At 38.1% G+C, this 25,868-nt stretch overlaps 2 protein-coding genes across 2 annotated transcripts; one reads left to right on the plus strand and one right to left on the minus strand.

Annotated features, from left to right (window-relative positions):
- Positions 1-2,926: 2,926 nt before the first annotated feature.
- LOC121252776 (probable galacturonosyltransferase 10) lies at positions 2,927-6,784 on the plus strand. The gene is given in 4 exon segments (XM_041152578.1): positions 2,927-3,197; positions 3,228-3,460; positions 5,116-5,170; positions 5,173-6,784. Coding segments are annotated over 3 exon segments (1,599 nt in total). The 5' UTR covers positions 2,927-3,197; positions 3,228-3,310; the 3' UTR covers positions 6,567-6,784.
- Positions 6,785-24,204: 17,420 nt separating this feature from the next.
- Positions 24,205-25,558, minus strand: LOC121252127 (formimidoyltransferase-cyclodeaminase-like). The gene is made up of 2 exons (XM_041151610.1): positions 24,922-25,558; positions 24,205-24,805 (listed from the first exon to the last, which is right to left on the minus strand). The coding sequence occupies exons 1-2, from the start codon at positions 25,310-25,312 to the stop codon at positions 24,294-24,296; spliced, it is 903 nt and encodes a 300-aa protein (XP_041007544.1). The 5' UTR covers positions 25,313-25,558; the 3' UTR covers positions 24,205-24,293.
- Between the last annotated feature and the right edge of the window lie 310 nt (positions 25,559-25,868).

A 25,868-nucleotide genomic window follows, 5' to 3' on the forward strand; every position in this document is an offset into this window, starting at 1 on the left:
TGCTCTCTTTTTCAAATTTTTACATCAATGATCTTGTTGTGTTCGGATTCTTCAAATTCAACCTTTTATCCTAAGGGTATTAGGATACAAAGTCCTATTTCGCTTAAGGCTATTGTATGAGAAACTTGCTGGTCAAATATATTACCATAGGATGGCCAATGTGGTTGGAAAATCTTAACAACGAGCAAAAATGATCATCTCTCTTAATTACGAGTAATGCTTGCCGCACAATTGTTTTAAAAAAGAGATGAGTCCATTATAAATTTTTTTTTTCATATAAATTCCGTATTTATTCATTTTTTACAAAATGATTGCTTGACGCTTGTGTATTTCACGACTGAAAATATCATTTCATTATTTTGGAACATATGTTAATGGTTGCCATTTGGACACTGATTTACTACGATTCATTGAGGATTTTGCATAACATGAATCAATTCAAGCAAGCTCCTTTTCATCGAAGTAAGTGGTACTCTAAACATTAGTAGTACATTTTGAGCATTCAAATTATAATTAGTTTTTTTTTTTTTTTTTTTTTTTTTTTTTTTTTTAATTTGCGCTCTAAACTATCACTTATTCTAAATCAATGGTTTGGAAAAAAAAAGTGATAGTTTAAATTGATGGTTTTTGTAGTTTGTAATGCAAATTAGATATAATATTGAGAGAGAAAAATATAGTATTTAGACTGTACAATTTTTAGAGGTTCAAAATATATTTTTCTCTTAAAATATTATAAAAAATAGAAATTATCTTTGGAGATGGCCATGAGGATGAGGATAGATTTCACAGAATTATTGTTCAAAGTTCTAGGGTTTAAATTGAGAGAAAGAAAAATATATTAATAGACTGTATAATTTTTATTATTGTCTTTATAAATATTTCAAGCAGTATTAAATGTTTATTTACCTTGGGATCCAAGCATTATATCTATATTGTCTTACCAACAGAGATATGACATACTTTGCAGGTTACAAACGTGTTTTAATATTTCAAAGTGTATTTTGGAGCCTTTGGACTAGAGGTTTCGATATTTTAGCCTTCGTTTGATTCTTAAATCTATTACAACTTATTATTATAATTTTTTTAAATTTTAATACAAAATATAATAAATAATTTAAAATTTTCAAATTCTAAAATAATAATAATAATAATATTTTATTATCTCAATTCAATTCAATTCAACTCATCTTAATTCAACATCTAAACGCAACCTTAGACACTTATTTTCTTTTTTTCCCCACACTTGAGCTATAAACCAGGTTAGAATATCAAGAAGGTTTTGCAATATATTAACTATTATTTTTATTTTTTATAGAATGTGAAGATGTAACTGATGAAAATAATTATTCTATCATTCGAATAAAAATAATTCTCGTTGTTTTTCTCATTTTTGTTAAGAGTAATATTATATATAAATCCCAAATAGATAAATTCTATATAAATTTTTTATAAAATAATAGGTCTCATTAATAAATAATAATTTTTTTTACATTTTTTTAAAATAAAATTTATTTTTTTTATAAAAATTTATATAAAATTTATCTATTTAAAACTTATAAAAATTATTTATTTTTTGTTAAATGATCACCGAGGGAATGATTAGTCAATGCTATCTTTTCTGACAGGATAAATTGCCAAGCATCTCCTGTGCAAAAGACAAGTCTTTCTTGGTCCAAGTGGAGCGTTACAGTTATATTTAACAATTTTATAAAATAATAGTAAAATTGTTTGAATTAAAATATTTTATTAAATTTAAAAAAATTTAAAAAAAATATTAAAAAGTTAAAAAAATTGAATATAATTTTTGTTTAAAAACTTGTAAAGCTTGTATTATTTTTGTATTTTGTTTTAAAGTTTGTATTAATTTTTGTATTTAGATAATTATTAGGTAATGATTAAATAAAAATGTTAAAAATTTGAAATTAAAAAGTATTTTTTATTTAAGTGATATTTAGAAATAAAATTATAAGAAATTATGAGAATTTTGTATCTCATATCTATGTATCACTCAATCTACATTTTCTTTATTATTTTGAAAAAAAAAAAAAACACTTTTCAGCTCAACTCATCTCACTATTATTCACAATTATTCATCAATTTTAACTTACAAATCTCACTACTATTTATAACCTATCTCACTACTATTCATAATTTATATAACTCATTCGAATCCAAACGAAGCCTAAATATCCAATTTTGTAGGCATCTCATGGTCGGAGCATTGGATGTTGAATGAACCAGTCTATCTACAAGCCGGTATAAAGAATATATCATCTACATTATTGATATTACATAATTTAATTTGTAAAATTTAAATTTATATATTTTTCTTATAAATTAAAACCATCACATCAGCAATATATTCCACACTATATTATAAATATAAATTTTCATGCTAAATACAAAGGTGAAAACTCATTTTATATTTGATCTAAATTGACATCGAATCATTTTGACAAAAAAAATTATAAAATTTATTCTATTTTCATGTCTGTGTATAGCACACTGAGAATAAAAATTTTCAATATATAACAGGAGCAGCTTCACACAACCGAATTATAGAGCTACGAGTGAAACAAATATGAGAAAAAATCTTTTAATATTTATTATAAGATTTAATTAAATATATTTAATATATAATACTAAATATAATTTATAAACGCTTTATTTTCTTTTGAAAAAGAATGAGATCTATTATTAAAAATTTAATTTTTTTATAAAAATTTTATATTTATTCACTTATTTTAAAAAAATAAATTTGAACGATACTTACGCTGTATAAGTGCAAATATAATTTCTGGATAAAAAGAGACATTTTATACATCAGCCTACAATTACAGTACACACAAATTTTTTATTTTTTAAGCCGCAGTGTGCTGCTATAGGCTGATGTTTATACAGGCTGATGTTTATATTTTTACCGGATAGAAAGCACATGACAAAATCCAAACTGTTCTTGTCCGTCACTGGAGTGGAGAACCTCCTGTGCTCACTCACTTCCCACAACAGTGACCACGCAAGCTCGCTTCCACCACAAAATTCAATCCGCAGAAAAACTCCCTTCCGGATTGTGAAAAAAAGCCCAATAATTCTGAGACAGAACCCCACTTCCGTTATAGATCTCATTTCCCACCTCGCGATCTGTTACGGATGCACCGACACTCAACCCCAAAATCGTGATCATTTTCCCTACTTTTATTTATTTCTTTATTTATTTTTATTAGTAGTTTTTTTTTATCAAGATTCTATTGGGAATACAGATTCCCATCAAAATTTTCTGGAGGGGGGAAAACGGGGTGGTTGATCGAGTATGAGACGGAGGCCGGTGGATTTTCGGAGGCCGGTGAGGAGGCGAGTTTCAAATGTACTGTGGTGGGTATTGTGTGGAATAGCGGTTTTGCTTTTCATTTTCGTTCTGAGCAGAGGAAGTCAAATTGAGTCGAGGCCGGCGATATCCAAGGTAAATTAAAGATCTAGGTTTTGTTTGCTTTTATTCATCAGTTTGGACCTTGGAGTTTACTCTGTTCGGTTGCTGGTAAAATGCTAGAACGCTACGGAATTTAAATGTTCAATGTATTGGAATTTGGTTTCTAAAACAATTTGAGAATCGAGTGTACTACTAAATTCTTGATTGGATTGCGGGTACTGCTTCTTTTTAGTCTAATGGAGCCGAGGTTTTCAATTTCAGATTATGTGGATGTTAATCTGACAAATCCCGGTTTCTCCTTTAGGCATCTAGAGATTCGGATCTAATGCTCCTGCTAGTCTGTCTTACTGTTATTTCAAACCCTTTCTATAATTCCTTTTGCCCCTCTGCAAAAGTAGTATTAACTTTGCAGCATTTTGCAAGTTGGGTTGGGGTTCTTTTGTCCAGGACTCTATTCCACATGCTATACCATTGTGCTTCCACTTTCCTCTAGGATGACTTGTAACCCAAGGCAATGCCGATTCTAAATTTTGGATGCAAATAAACAGATTTAAAAAACACTAGGCCCTGTTTGGAACTTGGACTGAACTGAAATCAACTTAGTTCAATCTAATTTTAAGTTGAGTCTAACATTCAAACACCAAACTCTCAAATCACTAAACTCATCTCAACTCAAAACCTCTTTAGATGGGGGACCTACAATCTTTTTCAACTCAGCACATCTTTACACACGGGACCCACAATCTTTTTCAACTTCTCATAAATAAATTTAAACTCATCTTAACATCCAAACACATAAACTCATCTTAGGTGGGCCCCACAAAACTCATTCCACCATCCCATCTCACTACTATTATAAAGAACTCAACTCATCTCAGTTCAACTCAAAATTCAAATGGGGCCTAAATCATTTTCAGCACAACTACTTTTGGATGCACCCAGTGCTTTGTTTTCAATATATATGTCGAATTCTAGAGCTCCACTGTTCTACCAAGAGGGTAAAAAGTAGATGCCAAACTCCTTTTGCATGAAATTTGCTAGGCATTAATCTGGAGTGTAGGCCTGAATGAAATTTTGAATAATGCTACATACAATCGTAAAGTGCACAAGCGTCGCGCACTCGCTTTGAAAAAGAGTGGGGTCTATTATTAAAAAGTTATTTTTTTTCATGTGGGTTCTATATTTACTCAATTTTTTCAAAGAGATTGCACGGCGCTTGCGCACTCACGACTGCAAATATCATTTCGCATTTTATATTCACCTTCAACTCTTTATGTTTTGTGGCATCTGCTTACTGGATAGATCTAAAATTTATTATGTCTCATTTCAGTTGTAACTTGTCTCACTCGGAAATAAAGATAAGTATTTTAGGAATTAGGATTGCTAGATCTTTAAGATCCGGAGTGGAAATGCATCACCATACAAATTATCTGGTACTGATACCGGTTGTTAGGATGCTCCTGGTTTGTGGTGACACCATTATCATTCTTCTGGGCTCTGTACTCTTCCACACCCCCCCCCCCCCCCCCCCCCCCCCCCCCCCCCACACACACACACACACACACAACAAGCCTCCATGGCTTCTCCTTTTCTTCTTGAAAGAAGTGAAAATGGTGTTATATATTCTTTGATTTTCCAATTTCCATTTGTGAATTAAGAAAATATGTGCATGTAATCTTGTTCTGCAGAGACCTTACAGGCATGATAGAATCATGGAAGGCCTTAACATTACTGAAGAAATGTTGAGCCTGACTCAGTCGCCAGGCAACTAAGTGACCAAGTTTCTCTTGCAAAAGCTTTTGTTGTAATTGCAAAAGAAAGCAACAACCTTCAATTTGCTTGGGAATTAAGTGCCCAGATTCGCAATTCACAGATCCTCCTCTCAAATGCCGCAATAAGGCGAACACCTCTGACAACCGGAGAATCAGGAACTGCAATCCGTGATATGGCAATTTTACTCTACCAAGCTCAGCAACTTCATTATGACAGTGCAACCATGATCATGAGACTGAAAGCCAAAATCCAAACTCTCGATGAACAAATGAGTTCTGTGAGTGAAAAGAGTTCAAAATATGGACAAATAGCTGCAGAAGAAGTTCCAAAAAGTTTATATTGCCTTGGTGTCTGCTTAACAACCGAATGGTTCAAAAACTTAAACTTACAGAGGAAGCTTGTTGAAAGGAAGCAATTAGACAAGAAACTTAAGGATAACAATCTCTATCATTTCTGCGTCTTCTCTGACAACATACTTGCAACTTCAGTCGTGGTCAATTCAACTGCCTTAAATTCCAAAGATCCAGATATGGTTGTGTTCCATCTTGTTACAGATGAAATAAATTATGCTGCAATGAAGGCTTGGTTTTCCATGAACGATTTTCAAGGAGTGACTGTTGAGGTTCAAAAGTTTGAAGACTTCAGTTGGCTAAATGCTTCTTATGTTCCTGTTCTTAAGCAGCTCCAAGACACCGAAACACAGAGCTATTATTTTTCGGGCAATAATGATGATGGCCGAACTCCAATAAAGTTTCGAAACCCAAAGTATTTATCCATGCTTAACCACCTCAGATTTTATATCCCTGAGGTCTTTCCGGCACTGAAGAAGGTGGTATTTCTTGATGATGATGTTGTGGTTCAAAAGGATCTCTCTGCCCTTTTCTCCATTGATTTGAATGGCAACGTCAACGGAGCTGTTGAGACATGTATGGAGACATTTCATAGATACCATAAGTACTTGAATTACTCTCACCCTCTTATAAGAGCACACTTTGATCCTGATGCATGTGGATGGGCTTTTGGGATGAATGTTTTCGATCTGGTTGAGTGGAGGAAAAGGAACGTAACTGGTATCTACCACTACTGGCAGGAAAGGAATGTAGACCGAACATTATGGAAACTTGGTACACTTCCGCCTGGACTGTTGACATTCTATGGATTGACGGAGCCTTTGGATTCCTCATGGCACGTTCTGGGATTGGGCTATACAAATGTTGATCCGCAGTTGATAGAGAAGGGTGCTGTGCTGCACTTCAATGGAAACTCAAAGCCATGGTTGAAGATTGGGATTGAAAAATACAAGCCCCTTTGGGAGAAATATGTTGATTATTCGCATTATTTATTGCAACAGTGCAATTTCCATTGATTTTGGACGCGAACATTTTATGATTTATCTTCTCGGCCTTAATTTGGTGCATAACGAGATTTGAGTTTTGATGCCCAGGATTTGCATTGTAGTATATCGAGCATGGGTAGTGACTGTAACATGGCTATTTATTGATTCTCTAATTGCCTATTGTAGTAAAGGGCCAAAGGCTGTTGTTTTTATAGTGAAATTTGAGGATGTCGACGATTAGTTTTGCACCTTGAGCTTTTCCACTTTGTCATGTAAACTGAACTGTGAACCTTTATGAAGCCATTGCCGAAAACAATCCATTAGATCTCTTTACTCATTTTCCACTCCGTCCCCGGCTCTGCGTTGAGCCACTGTCCGTTCGTACCTGTCTACAAACAGGCAGGCCCGTATTACACTACAAAATCAAGATATACAAAGATCCAATTCCAAAATCTTCAAATCCATTCCCAAATGTGTAGATCTAACTAAAAAAAAAGAAAGATATGTCATGAAGATTCAAGAACATCTTATCCAGTGACCATGATCACTTCTTGATTGTAAGTCTCGCAAAAGGAGAAACAAACAAACTATGGTTGCGGGTCACAAAAACCCACAGTCATGGCTTTGAAGTGTGAAGATCCATAATGCCACCCACAACCAAGTCGTGGCTGTGGGCTGTAGTCTGTAGGGACCAATGCTCACGGCCATGCATCTCTTTGCCACAACTAGTTCGAGTGGCCTGCGGTCATGTACTAGCGAGAGGAAAATTGGAAGAAGATGAGAAGGAAGAGGAGAAGAACGAGAGAAGGAGATGAAGAGAAGGACAGGAGCTGAGCGACGACAATTGGAGGAGATGAAGAGGGAGAGAGGAAAGTGAGCATGAAGAGAAAGGGGAGAGAAAAGATGAGGGATAAGTATTTAAGTTTTCTTTGTAGTTTAAATAGGGGGTGAGTGGGTCGGTACCCATGCCTACCCTTGCCCACTTTTTTCGTTTCTAGTTTTAATATGCCACCACTTGGTACCTTGTAGGTGTCAGTGAATAGGTTGGGGGCCTGCCCAACCAGGCCTAGTATGAACTCTTTAGGTTTCAGAGTTGAAAGAGTTTCTTTTAATTATTGAGAAAGTGCTAGCTGCACCAATTGGCCTGTGCACCTCTGGTGGTTTGCATTGTGTTTGGGAGGTGGGAATTGTTACTGCCGAAAAATAGCACAATGGGTCAGAAATAGGAGAAAGACTCATTCCCATCCCACGATGATGATTCATGCCTCGATCGATGTGGTTTGGAGTCCCTGGCAGTAGTGCGAAGCAACTGTACGGTGTCTGTACGTACATCCATAGTAGTGAATAGAAAATAAATACAAGAAATGTAATAAAAGATATAAATACAAATTTATGTGTTTCGGCATAGTGCTTACGTCCACGGGTTGTTTGGAGGGCAAATCCACTATAATATGAGCATTTTTATAGTCTCTCAAAATCTCTCATTTTTCACTATATAATGGAGGTCGGAGACCCATATTCTGGAGAAGATCCTCTCTCTGGGGCTCTCATTGTGAGGTTGAAGAAGTTGAAGGAGTCCACTTCTTATTCAATCGGATCCCTCTTTATTCTGGCCCTTGGGAGTGGTGATGAAGGGTTGTTTTACGTCTCTTCTCATTTCTCTCTTTTATCCCTTTCTCCTTGACACCTGTCTTCCCCTCTTCTGACATTTGCTTTCCTTGTCCCCTTATTATCTCGTCCCACTTGCCTCCTAATGATAGCCCTTTAATGGATTGAGCTGGTATGTGCCTATGGGCTAGGGGGGATTTTGCCCCCGCGCTAGGCGTGAGAGCGGTGCTCTGCTCGGGAGTTAGATGGGAGATGTACTCGACTGTACTAGGTGCGAGCACAGAGCTCGACTTGGGCGGGAGATATACCCGACCGTGCTAAGTGCGAGCGTGGAGCTCAACTTAGAGAGCTAGGCAAGATATGTACTCGACCACGCTAGGTGCAAGCGCGGTGCTCGGCTTGGAAGTTAAGAGGGAGATGAACTCGACCGCACTAGGTGCGAGCACGAAGTTTGACTTGGGTAGGAGATGTACCTGACCATGCTGAGTGTGAGCACGAAGCTCAACTTTTTCATTCGCACGAGGGTTGGGCAATCAAGAGACTGTTACCGCTCGTTGTTTCATGGCGAGCCTAGAGGCTCGGATTTCATGTGCGCGAGAGAGGTTGGGTAGTCAAGTGGTTTGTCCCGCCTGTTGAGTGCGAGAGAGGCCGGGCAGTCAAGTCACTTGTCTTGCCTATTGAGTGTGGGAGAGGTCAAGCAGTCAAGTAGCTTGTCTCACATGTTAGTCCACAACAAGTCCAGTGACTAGGCTTTACTTGCATGTGGGTCGGACAATCAAGAGACTATCACTGCTTGTTGTTCGCAGCGAGTCTAGTGACTTGGCTTTGAGTTTGTTTGCATGAATATTTATCGTTAGCAAAGAGTATTTATTCTTCCATTGTTTTTGTTTATGATAGAGTTAGCGGATCTTTGCCTCTTGATGTGAATTGTTGTTGGTGTTTCCATTTTTCTTTTTAGAGTTTTTTTGTAGTAATCCGTACTAAGTGGTCAGAGAGCCTGTTGACCCCCTGGGTCCATTTTAGGTAGTTTTCGAGCCCGTCGACTCTTTCCCGAAGGTAGCTTGCACAAGGCGGTTGTGGAGCTTAGAGGCTTGTTCACGATGCTAGCGGCAGGTGTGGTGCAAATGTAAACACTCAACGTTTGTTGGAGAAGATGTTGTGCTAATATTGCTATGCAGGTGAGAGAGTTCGGGTAGTCAAGTGACATGTCCCTTCTGTTGACTCGTCACCAGGGAGGTTGGGCAGTCTAGTGAATTGTCCCGCCTGTTGACTCTCAGTGAGGTACGACTGAGGTCAGGAAATCTGATGACTTGTCCTGCCTGTTGAATCATCACGAGGGAGGTTGAGCAGTCAAGTGACTTGTCCTGCCTATTGACTCATAATGAGGGAGGTGAGGAAGTCAAGTGACTTGTCCTGCCTGTTGACTCTCGGCTAGGTATGAGTGAGGTTGGGTAGTCTAATGACCTGTCTCTCCTGTTGACTCTTCATGAAGGAGGCCGGGCAGTGGAGTGACTTGTCCCGTCTGTTGACTCTTATAGAGGTAAGAGTGAGGTCAGGCCAGTCTGATGACCTGCTCTACCTGTTGACTCGTCACAAGGGAGGTCGGGCAGTTGAATGACTTATCCCGCCTATTGACTCTCGGCTAGGTATGAGTGAGGTTGGGTAGTCTGATGATCTGTCCCACCTGTTGACTTATCACGAGGGAGGTCGGGTAGTCGAGTGACTTGTCCCGCTTATTGACTCTCGGCGAGGTATGAGTGAGGTCAGGCACTCAAATGACTTGTCTCGCATGTTGACTCATCACGAGAGAGGCCAGGCAGTCGAGTGACTTGTCCCGCTTGTTGACTCTTCTAGAGGTATGAGTGAGGTTGGGGCAGTCTGATGACCTGTTTTGCCTATTGACTCGTCACAAGGGAGGTCAGGCAATCGAGTGACTTGTCTCACCTGTTGTCTCTCGGTGAGTTATGGGTGAAGTTGAGTAGTCTGATGATTTGTCCTGCCTGTTGACTCGTTACGAGGGAGGTCGGGCAATCGAGTGACCATTCCCGCCTGTTGACTCTCGGCGAGGTATGAGTGAGGTCGGGTAGTCTGATGACCTGTCCCACTTGTTGGCTCGTCACGAGTAAGGTTGGGCAGTCAAGTGACTCGTCCTGCCTGTTCATTCTTGGTGAGGTATGAGTGAGGTCAAGCAGTCTGATGACTTGTCCGGCTTGTTGACTCCTCACAAGAGAGCTCAGGCAATCGAGTGACTTGTTCTGCCTATTGACTCTTGGCGAGATGTGAGTGAGTTTGCGCTAAAAAAGCCAAACTGGTTAGAGTAGATAATCCAAATTACAAATATGAGATTTGCAAACCTGAATCGCTTTGCTAGAGCATGGCGAAGGTTTGAGGTGCGCCGACAAGGCCTGTGGGCAACCATACTTTGGTGAAGGTCTAGGGTGCTCTGGATACCGAGCAGTTTTATGAACATATATTTAAGATGTCTGAGCGGTGCAAGTGTGGGTTGAGTAGCCGGTGTTTCACACCACATGAGCCAATTTTGTTAGTAAAAATGAAATTCACACAAATTTTGAGAGAGACAAATCGGAATGATTTAGCTGCTGTAGTCGAGTTTAGCTTGACTGAAATTATCCGCTGGTGGTGGTTGTTTCTTCTTTCTTTTTTCTCTCTCTTTTTTTCCTGAAATTGTTTACTATTAGGGAAGTTGTCTGTCTTCAAGCATCTTCGAAGCGATGTGGACTTAAATGCCGCTAGGCAATTTTTTGCTCATTTTCTTAAGACGTGTATTGTGGGTAGATAAGATACAGTTGCATGGGAGGACCTGGAATGTTGCATGGGACATCCAATGTGTGCCCAAGGACATGCAATACTATGGCTTCGTCGTGGTGGAGGAGCTCAGTTGGTTGAGCCATTTTCTCTAGGTGGTTAGAGGTTCTCTATTGGTCGATTAAGTTGTGGAGGATAGTTCTCTGTTGCTTTAGAAACTCTGAGTTGTGTCTGGGTGCACCGTGCTCCAAGTTGCCTCTTAGTAGCCAAGGAAATATGGTGGCTAAGTAGGTTTTGACCGGGCAACCTATGGCAGAGGAGATGAGGCCTGCAACTCATGGTTGAGGAACCCTTGGCCTAGAAGCTTCGATAGTGGTCGAGGAACTTGGACGAGGAACTAATAGTGGTTGAGGGACTTGTGTTGGCAGAGGAATTGAGTGGTAGGGCAACATCGTGGTCAGGGGACTTGTGGTCGAGGAATCCACTATGGCCGAGCTAAGTGGTGATCGAGCAAACATACGCTGAGCTCAGGTCAGGCAAGGGGTTGCCTACCGTGTACATTGCGTGATGGATGCCTGCGTGTATGGCCGAGGAACACCCCATCGTCAACAAACTACGACGGTGGGTTACATAGTGATCGTCATCAGCTTGGTGGTAGTCACCGGTGGCTCCAAGATCACAATTGGGTAGAGCTTGATTGGTGTCCTGTGGTGTGCTGTGGTGGTTGGAGCTTCGCGGTGGAGGAGCCCCTACAATTAAGGACCACCCTCCGACAAACATAAAACTCCAATGGACTTGGTGGGGCCGTCAGTGGTTCCTTGAGCTTGCGGTTTGGTAGTTGTGAGCCTCTGGCCGTGCACCTACTAGTCCAGTTTGCATGGCATGCACATCCATGTCGCGAGAGGTCACCTTAGGGGGACAAAAACCACTGGCGGATCACGTGGTGGCTACCGGTGTTGCTCACTAGGCTCATAATGGGCTGACGTGAGCCTCTCGTGTGCACATGCGCTATGCATGAACCATGTGGACGGGGGTCAACGCGGTGCAGATAAAAATACCGGTGGTCCAGGTGGTGGCCACCAGTGGGTTAACCGAGTTGGCAGCGGGCTGTCACGCACTATGCACTTAAGTGCACAGTGTTTGCTCACCTGTGTATGTGCATAGTGCATTTAAGTGCACAGTTCTTACTAGTGTTCTCGCCTTTGTTTTTGCATAGTATACTCAAAGTGCACAAAGCACTTGTAGCTTAAGTGGTCGGGTAACTCATCTTCTCGGCCCGTTGGGTGTGTGTTTTATGCACACTACACTTAAGTGCACAGTATTGTTAACCACATGGACGAGGAAAGGTTTACTCATATGATTTTTTTTAATAGTGTTGTTAATAAAAATAGGAGTAGAAAATCTGAGAATACTTATCTGGGGAAAAATCTATCTACTCAATCTAAGATTATTTTGCACGCCGAAAAATCGTCCTTCTCCCATTTTCAGTGTAGAAAATAAATCGATCCCACAGAGAGCGCCAGATGTTAATGTCGGAAAATAGCTCAACGGGCTAGAAATAGGAGAAAGAATCATTCACAGCCCATGGTGAAGATTCAGGTGTTGATCGGTGTGTTTTGGAGCCCCTGACTATAGTTCGGAGCGGCTGCGGTGTCCGTATGTACATCAATAGTATTGAATAGAAAATAAATACAAGAAATGTAAAAAAAGATAGAGACATACAAATTTACGTAGTTTGGCATAGTGCCTACATCCACGGGTCGTTTGGAGGGCAAGTCCACTATAATATGAGCATTTTTACAGTCTCTCACGGTCTCTCATTTCTCACTATACAATGGAGGTCAATGAGTCCATTTCTCATCCGATTGGATCCCTCTTTATTTTGGCCCTTGGGAGTGGTGATGAAGGGCTGCTTTACGTCTCCTCTCCTTTTTCCTTTTTTCTACTTTTTCTCCCTTTTTCCTTTACACCTGCCTTCCTCTCTTTTGAGATTTTCTTTTCTTGTTCCCTCCTTATCTCGTCCCACTTGCCTCCTAATGATGGTCTTTAATGGGCTGGGCTAGTATGATCCTATGGGCTAGGGGGTTTTACCCCTAATAGGAATGCCAAAAGGAGAGGAATGAAAGGAAATGGTGAACCCTTCCATTGTTTGGATGAAGAAAAAATGGGGAGGCAATTGAGAGGACTGAATCTATTTTTTTTTTTTTTTTTTCTGGGCATTAATATTTGTTTGCCTGTATGATGATTATGGCTTTGTAAGTAAAGATACTCATTCAGTATTAAGTTTAATGTTTGACCACAAACTTCAAGAACTCGTTGTATGGTGGTAAGTATGGTTCGATACCCGGCAACAACACAATATCATTTTTCTTTACCCAAATAACATAGTGCTTTCCCTTTTTTTTTTTTTTTTTTTTTTTTTTTTGAAATAGAACTTTCCACTTTCATTCATAGAACAATGTCTACAATACATTCTTTGTCTTTCTGTAAACAAGTTGAAATAATTAAAAACAAGTACCTCTTATATCCACACCTTCTCTGCATCTAAATGTATGGCTACTTTAGCTAAGTAATGAGCTACTGAATTTGTACTTCTATTCGTATACCACACCTTCCAGTTAGGCCATGCTTGTAAAAAAAATCTTCATTTCTTCGATTATGCTTCCATAGTAGGAGAAGTCTTCATTTGAGTCATTAACTGCTTTGACAATAACCTGTGCATCCCCCTCTAGTATCACTCTATTGAAGCTCAAGTCACTGCAGATTTTCATTGTTTTCCTCAATGCAAAACTTTCACCTATAGCTGGTTGCTCCACATTGCCTCTCTGATCACAGCAAGCTATCACCTCCCCTTTTCATTTATAATGATAACCCCTATCCACATCTTCCTCGTCTTAACATCAAGGGCTGCATCCAATGTTTTGAATTTCGTACAGTACCGGTTGATACAGTCGAAATATACTATTTCTTTGGTGTAGTCGGTACAAGGAAGCTTGTTGTTTCATACCAGTCAGAATTTTGGCTATTTAGGCCCATATCGGCTGATATTTCGGCCTTTATTTTTTTTTTTTTTTTTTCATTTTTTGACCCCCCAATTCATACTAGACTATTTATAATTTATATATAATTTATTCATATATAGACTATTATTTTTATATATATTTATATATATAACTTATTCATATAAAACTATTCTGAAACGATACCGGTAACGAAATATCTTGTTTCAATGCCTCAACCAAAACGGTCACCGGTTCGGTATTCAAAACATTGACTGCATCCCAATTAGCCATTAAACAATTCTCTCCTGGTGGTCTCCATAGCTGTTCCACCCTTTCTGTATTGTTAGAATTCTCTAGTATTTCTGGACTTTCCTTTGCTAAGTGAAATTAATCCAAGCTTTCCTTTGCTGATGTAATCACACTACAGGGCTATGAAACTTTTTTTCAAAAAATGAATGTGTTCCTTCTAATCCATAAGCTTCTCATAATTGCTGTTGTTTCCTCCAATCCAATCTTGTTGAGCTTTCCTGTCAACTATTCCCATAGCTTCAGTAGATCACCTTCAACTATCCTCCATTTTTGAATTGGTTTTAAAGCCATGGCCCATACATCATTCGTAGCAGGGCAATGCCACAATACATGCATCACTGACTCTTCTTCTTGTAAAGATATGGGGTACTTTGGTTCCTCAACAATTGTTTTAACAAACAAGTTTCTTTTTGTAGCTAACAGATTGTTCCTTGACTTCCACAGAAAAGTTTTCATCATTCCATGTATGTTCAGGCCCCATATATTCTTCCACCTTTTGTCAATCTCAACCTCTACTGATGTTTCCCCTAGCACTGTTTTTTTCCTTGCTTCTTCCAGAAAGTAAGCACTCTTAACACTGAATAAACCCTTCTAGGAAGACCCTGTATCATTTTGTCCTCTACATTCCTTCTACTTCATTTTGTCCTCTACATTCCTTCTACTTAGAGGGATACTGCATATCTGGTCAGCCTCTTCCTTCCTAAATACTCATATAATAAGACTCTTAGTCCACTCCCTCTTTTCCTCATGTATCAGTTCTTTGACCTTTGCATCACCATTCAACTTCGAAATAGGGATTGAACACAGAATGATGAAGGTGTTGACTGCCACCTTTGACCCATATTTTTATTTTATTGTCATTCCTCACCCTCCATCTAAGATCCTCCTTTAGTAGCCTAATAAAACTCCATACACTCCTCCAAATTAGAGAGGGTGCATTTCCCAACTTTGCTTCCAACAGTGAGGAATTTTTGAAATACTTCTCTTTGAAAATCATTGCAGCCATGGAGAAAGGGTTCTAAATTATTCTCCAAGTCTGCTTTGCCAATAAAGCTAAATTAAAGCTTTCTAGATCTTTGAAGCTCAAACCTCCATTCCCTTTTGACTGTCTCATCTTCTCCCAACTCCTCCATTGTATATAATTTTCTTTCTGTTAGTTTCCCCACCAAAACTTGGAAAGCATCAAATTAATTTCTTTGCAATGCTTCTTAGGCAACTTGAAAACACTCATAGTGTAGGATGGTATAGCTTGCAGGACAACCTTGATCATAATTTCCTTCCCTGTTCCCGAGAGAAAAAAATTCTTCCAATTGTTCATTTTTTGACAAATCTCACTCTCTTTAAGATACTTAAAAGTGTTGTATTTTAATTTACCAACCATAGTGGGAGCTCCAAGTATTTCTCATCGCTGCCCTTCACTAGGGCCCCTACTTCCCTTAAAACCATCTTTCTGTCTTCAGATTGGGTGTTTGAGCTGAAAAGAATGGTTGTCTTGTCCTTGTTCAAAAATTGTCTAGAGGCTTTTTCATACCTTATCAGTAAAGCTTGCAGTTTCCTCCATTCTTCCACACAATCTCTTCCAAACAGTACACAATCAACAAATAGTAAGTGATTTATCCTTGATCCCCCTCTTGTTTCCCCCTTATAATATGAATTGTTAAGTAGAGAATTCAAACCTTCTGCACACATAATGAATAAATAAGGGGATAAAAGATCCCCTTATCTTAATCCTCTCGAAGGATACACTCTAGCCCCTGGCTTACCATTTATCAAAACTGAATTTGATACTGAAGTAACACACTTCATAATCAATTATGACCATTCATTACAGAAACCTATCTTCTTCATGACTGCTTCCACAAATGGCCATTCTATTCTATTATACGCCTTTGACATGTCAAATTTAATAGCCATACTTCCCTTTTTACCTTTCTTCCCCACCTTCATTGTATGCAAAACCTCATATATAACCATAATGTTATCAGTTATTATTCTTCCTGGTATGAAAGCACTTTAGTTGGCTGATATGATTTTTGTCAACACTACTTTGAATCTATTTACTATCACTTTAGACACAATATTTTAAATGACATTACAAAGGCTTATATGCCTATATTCAGTAACAACCTTGGGGTCTTTTGTTTTAGGAATAAGAGCAATGTAAGTAAAGTTAATAGAAGGATAGAGGATGTTACCATTTAGGAAAGCTAGCACTGCAGAACACATCTCTTCTCCTACTGTGCTCCAATGATTCTGGTAAAAGCAAGCACCAAATCCGTCAGGACCTGGTGACTTCAAAGGGTCATTTGCTTAATTGCTACCTCAATCTCCATTCTGCAAAAAGGCCTTACAAGCCTCTCATTCATTTCTCTTGTGACTTGAGGCTCCAAATGTTGCAAACAATCTTCCATATATGTTGTGCTTGGCTGAGTTGCGGTAAATAACTTCTTAAAATAACTCTAAGAGCTCCATCAATCTCATCATGGCTTTTAAAAACCCTCCCTTGCTCATCACAACCTGTTTTATGTTGTTTTTCCTTCTTTTTATTTGCACAAGCATGAAAGAACTTGGTGTTTCTATCCCCCATAGCATACCAGTTCCTTTTAGCTATTTGTTTCCACTTCTCATCCTCCTTTTCAAGCATGACCCCAATATCCCTTTGCATTCTTTTGATCTCTGCATAATTGTAACTACTCTCTTATCTTGCATTTTTTTTAGGATCTCAAGCTTTTCCTTTATTTATTTCACTCTGTCCACACTCAACTGGTCACTCCATCTGGTAAGAGCTCATTTGCACTTCTCCAACAGGTTTTGAATGTTTTGTGCTGACTCTTCTCTTTCCCCATAATTGTGCCAGGCCCTTTAATAACTCATTGACAATCCTCCTATTTAGCCCAGCTAGCTTCATACCTGAAAACTTTCCTCCCACTCCATGCTTTCCTGCCTTCCTTATTCATGATCAACAATAATGGCCTATGATTTGAACTTCTTCCAGTTAGTACTTCCACCCAATACTCTCTAAACATTTGTGCCCAACATGGATTAGCCACTACCCTTGTCCAGCCTTTCTTTTGTGAAAGTTTCATCTACATGTTGGTTACTCCATGTGAACTTATTCCCTCTCCATCCTAAGTTTGAAAGATTCCCCTTCTCAAGTACTGATATGAAAATCTCCATTTGTTTTTCCTGTCTCGGCTTGCCACCCTCCTTCTCATCATGGGCTAACGATTTCATTAAAATCCCCTATCACACACCACCCTGGCCTTAATGATAAAAGTAAATCCCAAGTTTTTGCCCTTTTGACAGTTTCAGGCTGACCATAAAAACCTGTCAGCATCCACCTTTCATTCCCTTCTCCCTTTGTGATCCAGGCACTTATGTGCCTCTGAGTGTAGTTCAATACTTCTACCTTAGCCCTATTGTTCCATAATAGTGCTAAACCACCCTTTTCCTATATGGCTCCACCACAAAGCAACCTTCACAATTGAGCCTCTTCTTCAATCTAGTGCACTTCTCAGCTCTTAACTTAATCTCTATTAAGAAGACTAAATCGGGTTTCTTCTCCTCTACCATATGGTAGAGGTCTTGAACTGTCTGAGGGTTCTCAAACCCTCGACAGTTCCAACTCAATATTTTCATTGTGGTTGGCGGGGTTGTTGGATAGTCGCCACCAATACTTGATATGAACCTTCCACACTCTTATAACTGCTCTACCTACCTTTTTTTGTACTTCAAACTCTCTGCCTCTTCCTCCTCGTTCTCATCTTTCATTCTTTTTCGAGTGATACATCCACCAGATTTGTTTGCATCCTCCCCCTTATCTCTATCTCTTCTATTCCATTCACCATTTGCCTGAGTCCTTTTTTGTTTTACTCCCCTTAACAGTTGAGCCTGGGACTTCCATTAACTTCTCTATCTCAATAGGCATAGTTCTCTTGCTTCCTGCCGCTTCCCCTTCATCTTCCCTTCCTCTCCTTACCTCCATTAATTTTTTTTTTCTTCCACAATATATGATAGCTTGCAATTCATAACTGGCTTTTCAACACTCATGCCTCTCCCATCACTACTCTCATCCACACCCCCAACTTCAATATCCACCCTCACCAGGTCAGTATGCACCTCTTCACTGTTTTTCTTTCTCTCATCCTTTTTATTACCCTCTGTTACTACCTCAACTTGTGATACCCACCCTCTCTTCCATATTTGTAGCGTAACTATCTGCACCCCTATTTATACCTGTAGAACCCTATTTTTTCTTCATTCTAGCATCTGTTTTTGATTCAGCCTTAAGCCACGTCCCATATTGAACATTCCCTTCATCTTTTCCTTCACATCCTTTAAATCCATGAATTAGACAGCCACAAGAAAAACAAAGCCTAGGCAGCTTCTCATACCTTAAAGGAATCCATAGCTTTTCACCTTTGATAGTAATGGTTCTACCTCTGGCCAGTGGTTTAGTAAGATCTATATTAATGAGAACCCTTAGACATTTTTCCCATCCACTACCATCCTCCTTCACATCTACCTCCCTACCATGCCTATGGTCTTCCCTATCTACTTCCACGTTCTTCATTCATACATGCAAGAGGCATGTTATGCATCTAAACCCAAAACGTCTCCTGACCAAACCTCAACTTCTGTGGTGGTGTACATTCATCGAATAGTTTCAATGCAATCAAATGTGAGTCAAAGAGCCATGGCCTCCCATTCCATACACGTTGCTTATTCAGCTTAATTAACAAAAGTTATTGTGAAAACGTTCCTACCAAGTTCTACAAATTTCTCAAGCTTACTTACCCTCCATACTTTCATCATTGTGGACTCTAACACTTCCTTGTTGATGCTCCTTTCCATACAGACCTTCCCTACCAAACTACATTCGCCTTTATATAGGATTTCTTATTTAGCTCTCTCCTCAATTTCTATGGCCTCACCCTTCTCCTCTGTAAGCCAAAGCCTCTCCCATTTCTCTTCTATTTCATTCATCTCCTTCACTAAGCTAAGCACCTTCTTCTTCGCCTTCCTTCTACACTATCCTCAGAAAACTTTTCTGGTGGCAGTGCTGTCCACATAATCCTCCTCCTCTATGTCTCCATTGTACTCCTCTACCACTCTATTACGTCCCACCTCAATTCTGTTAGAATCTTTTGTGGACCCACAACTCCACCTCAACTTCCATTACGAAGGAGAGAGAAGACTAAAATAGTTTGTATATCCCTTCTGTCAAGACTTGTGGAAGGGAGATAGTGCTTTCCCATTAATTAGTATTGGATTGGCTATACCATTAGGTAAGTTTTACCTAATATCACATTTTTTTTCTTTTATCTATCATTCTCAAAACTTAATTTCACATTGGATTATCCGTCCAAACTGTATATAATGATAGAATATTATTTAATTATAACTTTCTGTTATTTTTTAAGAACTGTTTTGATCATATTTTTATTTTTTTTCTATTTATTATCATAATTTATAGCGCATACTTTTCTAATAATTTTTTTTCGAAACATAATGGTTATAAAGTTCATTCTAATTGAATCATTATTTTTTACTTATATTTTCAATGATTATTATTTGCAAGTGAGAATGTAACGGTAAATATCTAAACTTCTATGAATTTGTTAATTAATATTGTACAAATTTTTATTATAAGTTGTAAGCTGTATTGTTCGACTGGGTGAAATAAGAACAAAAAATTAGGATGAAGTTTGTATTTTTGAAGTCAAATTTATTGAACCTATTTCAATTAGTGTAGCTAAAAGTTACGATAATTTCATTTTGCCCAATCTAATGCAAGTCAATATTGGTTTTCTTAAACGATTTAATGGATTCTACTAGCATTTGGCTAATGCTAGTGTCGCATTTCTCTCTTGGATTTTCTTTTTTTTTAAAACAGAAACGGGGTTCATTAGATCAAAAGGAATGTTGGAAATCAACCATTACAAGTGAAGAAATACAAGGAGAAGTGGAATCTATGTCTATCAATTCAGAAAGAAGCATCACGGCTTTCTGAGCTAGTCTATGACCCACCATATTAGCCTTCCTCTTAACATGTCTAATTTTCCAAAAAGTGCTAGCAAATATAAGCTTGATATCTGATACAAGAGGACTAAAACAACAAGAATTAGAATCCTTAGCTTTAATAGCATCAACAACTTGAGAAGAGTCACCCTCAAAAAGATAAAACTGCAGCCCAACATCCTTGCAAAACAAAGCAGCTTTCAAGTAGTCCATGAGCTTAAGCTATTAAGAGATCTAAACAAAAAATCAATGGCTTCATCAAACTAGCCAAAACCTTACCATCACAGTCTCTAAGAAATCCAATACCAATCCTGCTATAATCTTTGAAAACTGCTTATTTGTGATCAGTTATTTTCAGCGAAAATGATTATTTCTTGCCAAAATAAGTCTGTTTTGTCGCAAATAGTCATTATCGTTGTAAATAATCCATCACAAATACTTATTTTTCTTGTAGTGTGTTGATGGCAACATCCTAATTGACTTTAACCCAATCAACTTGTGGAACTCCCCAGTGTAAAATCTAAGGCAGAGCAGGAGGTGATGGATGTTTTGTAGACAACAACACATCATGAAACTCATAATAAACCTGGACAACATGGTTGTATAGTGTAGATGGATGTGAAAAATCCCTTCATGAATCAAGGTGTTTCTTCTATGCCACAAAGATCTAGCAACAATAGCAAACAATGTCAAGTCCTGCAATGTCAGTCTTTTTGTCATCTGTTGAAAAATCCTACCAAAGTTAAGTGGCTGTGATCGAGGCCTTTTGAAGTGTTTTATTTCCAAACCATATATCAGTAGCTGGAGGGCAATACCACAGAACATGACCTGGTGTCTCATCCTCTCATACAAATAGAACATACAGGGTCTACAATAACATGCCTTTTATATAAGTTTAGTTTAGTGGGTAGAGCATGTATAGGCACGCCATATGAAAACCTTGACTGCATTAGTTGTAGGCAGAGCCCAAATTTTCTTCCTAATCATTTCAGAGTCCTTTTGATTTGATGATTCTCCTTTATTGGCAAATTAGAGATGCATATGCAAATGATAGGCACTTTTCACAGAAAAGGTCATTGTTAGTATCACAACTATTGAACATATGATAGGCACTTTCCATCATTTTATTGAATCAAACGGAGATGAATCAAGAAGAACCAAAAAAAGACTTGAATAGAAAAGAAGAAAAAGTTAATTTTCTGAACACATAATGCAATTGGAACTCATTGTCAGAATTAGATAGTCCTTTATGGCTTCGGTGGCATTCAGATCAATCCGTTGTTGTTTCAAGAGTAGCTCCTTTCGAAGTTCACAATGAATCTTTGGTTGGCTATGATAAGATTCATGAATCTATTACCTATATAATTTTTTAAGCATGATTTTTGCTTCTATTGATTCACCTCAGCATTTACTTAATCAATTTTATTCTTTTACTATTTTCCTTAAATAATATTATTTAATATCCATAACTCTGTCTTCTTTCCTCTATATTTACTTTACCAAAATAGTTAGCGAAAAAAGACCACAACTTACGTAATATAAGATTCATCGTGCTCTTCTATGAGTCAAGAAAATAATCAAGTTCCAAAGTTAAAGATTGTGGCTTTTAATAGAGCACTAGAAAAGATTTTCAGCATCCCTAGGTGTAGACATTCTAATTCAATGATCCTAGTACCAACTATAACTTGGCAAGCTCTAAAATGATCAGAATTGTATACAGGCATAGCTTGTAAACTCAAGTACAATACCAACAGCCTTGAGAACCCTAATCTAATTTTCTATTACCGGTTGTCCCATGTTTAGCCCTTTCTCTAACATTCAAATTTATTCCACTTTAAATTTCCATCAACTTGTTTGGGTGGTGTGTGGCCTGCAGGAGGGGAAAAAAGGGTGACAACTTTGGGACTAAAAGCGACACCAACAATGTAACACTGACAAAATAGGTTAGAAGGGTGTCATCTTGTCCAGGCAAGCTGTACATTGCAGAACATAGATGTCTATACTGGCATTGAAAATATGGAAGACACCATTAGAATGCCTACAGATCAAAACAAGAGCACATAGATGATATACAATCCTACAAAAAGTTGTCAACTGATTAATTAATATACAGGCAATGGACTTGAAAGACTTATATATGCTTCTTGAAATTCCGAAGTAGAGATGAAGGGGTGGATCCCTTACCTTTTACCAAACTATTTTTCATCTTACATGCTCCCATTAGAAATAGCAATTTCAACTAGGTTCCTGTCTTCCAAACTGCCATGCAATGAAGTCTGCACATATAGTTTTGTGAGAGTATGGTAATTAAGATAATCAGCCACGGGTTCCAACTTCAGAACAAGGATTTATTGTTCTGGTACCTGTCTAAAGTTGACATTGGTTACAGCAGAGCTGACTCCGTAAGTCTTTTCTTTGAAGGACCAAAGGGGTATCTAAAACATCAGTTCTATTATTAGTCCTACCTGCCAACAAAATCTTTCAAGTAAATCAGTAAACCATGTGAAAAATCCTTCTCCACACCCATGAACCCGGAGATGATGGCTTCTGGACTCAATAATTTTATTTTTTATTTTTTATTTTGAGATATTTCAATAGAGGCACCTCCTCCATCTGGTGAAACTAGATTTTTCAGAATATGGAACTATTTTTTCTTCAATGAAACTGCAAATCCTAAGACAACTAGCTGCAACTCATAGCAGACTCCTTCTACATGTTAATAACAGTATGAAGCCAATGAGCAAAGCACAAAGCTGCAACCTGCATAAGATACTCAATCAATAACTCAACTGCAACCCAAGGCCGAGCCACAAAAACTACAAATACAAGTTGATAGAGGAAAAACAGAGCAGTCCGAGCCAAGAAGGTATCTGAGCGTGGGAAGAATGCAGTCTTGAAATTCCCAGCTAGAAGGAGATATCCAATTGGAGGAGAACAATGGAAGCCCTTCATGGAATTTATTCTTTCTTGTACATATTATAGACAATATCAGAACAGATATGAACAGGTTTCCTAGGAATAGCACTTAGGCTTCGTTTGTTTTCACAACTTCTCTCAACTCATCTCATCTAATCATTACAACTTTTCCAAATTCCCACACAAAATAAAATAAACAATTCAACATTTTCAAATTCCAAAATAAAAATAATATTAAAAAAATATACTCTAACAATATTTTATTCAACTTTTAACTTTAATCTTAACCTATCTCATCTCATCTACGAAAACAAATGAGGCTTTAGTCTAGCATTCTCTCTCTCCACATGCAATAAATTGCTGCCCCAGTTTAAAATTGGTGGATAATAGGAGCAACCCTTGAAATTTAGCATCAGCCACATATGGGGGGCTGTAACTGTAATGGACTGCTGCTCAATGCTATCCAAAAATATTCAAGTTGCTTCACCAATATGGAACAGTGTTTGTTCACCAAGATTAACGCATTTTCTGCTGAAACTCCCTGAAAACTAGTTTTTGGTCCTCATCCTAGTATACATACCGAGGGGATAAATGAAGGACACTGAAACTAGAAACGAAGAGATACGAAGCACAGATGAAACCATGGGTATTTGGTCAACAGCACAACACATATCAAAGGCCTCACTAGAATCTCAGTCCATAACTTTTTGCCAGGTAGTTTTCAAGGTCAAGTACATATAATTTTCTGTTTTTCTGTTTACTGCTATGTGCCACTGCAGACAATCACCAGGCATATGGATTTTTCATTCTGCTAAACATTTCTCTCAATGAAGACTGGGAGTGATAATGCTTGACATGAAGCAACAATTAGTTGAACAAAGAATATAGAATACATCTAGAGAAGAAATGGCAGCATTGAGTTGATATAATATGAATAAAAAAAAAAAAAAAAAGAGCAAAATGTCATGCACATGAAAAATTGCAGAAATCAAATGATCAATGTATAAATAATCTTTTTTTTTTTTTTATAAGGATCAATTTATAAATAATCGAAGACAGAAAAATCACCTTTCATTATAAACCCTTTAATATAAGTTCAAACCAAAAAATAGCTTCTTTATCATTTCATTTTCGCTTACATGCAAGGACCCAACTTTAAGAAAGCTTCAACTATTTCTTCCTGTGATAGATCAGTGAAGTAACCCTTCCCCACAACCATGCCCTCTTCCCTTGCAAGCCTCTCGACTTCTTGCTGAACCTTATCTCCTCCAACTTTACTTGGTTCCAACAAATTGCAAGCTACCTCAGTGACGTCTTCACCACGTGCAAGTGCCATGGCTTGTACTGAAGGAAGTCCACCTCCTCTTTCACTTACCCGTTTTGCAATTCTTCGAAGAGCAGTAATGTCGGCAGAGAAGACAGGGACATTGTAGTTATCAACCCACGGGGTTGCTCCAATTACCACTACACCTTGTTCTCTACTCATGTGAGCTGGACCCCCATCTGGCTTTAGCAACAGGGACTCTGACCTTGGCCCCCCAGCCCATTGAGTTCCACTGGAGTTCGGCTTGAAATAACCCAGCTCTCTTCTGATTGAATCAAGCGTTCTCCCCTCCTCATGGGCAGCTCCATATAGAAAAGTGGGGACTGCATGATATACTTACAATTAGTAGCAGAGTAACCCTAATTTATCAATTATAACATCAATTAAATAGTTTGCGGTTAGCTACGGTGTGATACGGCCAAAGACAAAGGGTAGAAACCTTGCATCCTAGAGCCAATATCTGCAGCCAAAGACTTTGCAACCCCAGCCGTTTGGTCCAATGAAGCATATGCCAGGGGGTGAAAGCATATGTGATCCACAACTCCAAGTCGAGGATGACTTCCACAATGCAACTCAAGGTCAATTGTCTCAAATGCTGCCTTAACCATGGCAAGCACAGCGCTTCTCAAAGGACATGGTTCGTAAGATGGCCTTGGATGCAACTTGGAGGCAAGGGTGTAACCAACTCTATTGTAAGTCTCATCTTCAAACTTATTGATAATGGCAGCTTCCGGGAATAGCTTGGCTGCTCGTTCAGTTGTCTCCAACGCAGCCCTGTTCCGGCTTTCAGATATGTATACCTTGCAGCAAGCAAGCATCAGCTTTGACATATTTTCCTCCTCACTGCCTGCCACGGACTGCAAAGAAAGAGATTGAGATAATACTATGGCTATCTTGAACCAAACAACCCACCACTTGAAAAGAGCCCCACGGTTAATTATAACACTAGCATTGGTTTTTCAATATGTAAAATCAAATCTTTTAAAAATTGATTTTACATATCAACAAAAATTTATATGGATTATATATTTAGCTAAATAATAATAATAATAATAAAATATTATTTTATAATTATTTATTTTTTTCTAAAATTATTATTATTTTTTATATTTTACAATTAACATCACTGCAAATTTTATCATTTATCCCTCACTAAATTTTTTTTCCTAAAATTCTATCTTTTGGTGGAGAGAGAGAGGAGTAGGAGAGAGAAAAAAATAATAAAATAAGATTTGGAGAGTAAATAGTACATCTTCAAATTTATAGAAATACTGTTCATAACTATACAAATTTTTTGATTTGTATAATCCAATGCAACCCAAGTTAAAGTCATATTATGTAAATATATAGATACATATGCAGATACATAATCCAATACTTGTGCTA

The sequence above is a fragment of the Juglans microcarpa x Juglans regia genome, chromosome 2S, assembly GCF_004785595.1.
Source record: "Juglans microcarpa x Juglans regia isolate MS1-56 chromosome 2S, Jm3101_v1.0, whole genome shotgun sequence".
Taxonomy (NCBI): Eukaryota; Viridiplantae; Streptophyta; class Magnoliopsida; order Fagales; family Juglandaceae; genus Juglans; species Juglans microcarpa x Juglans regia.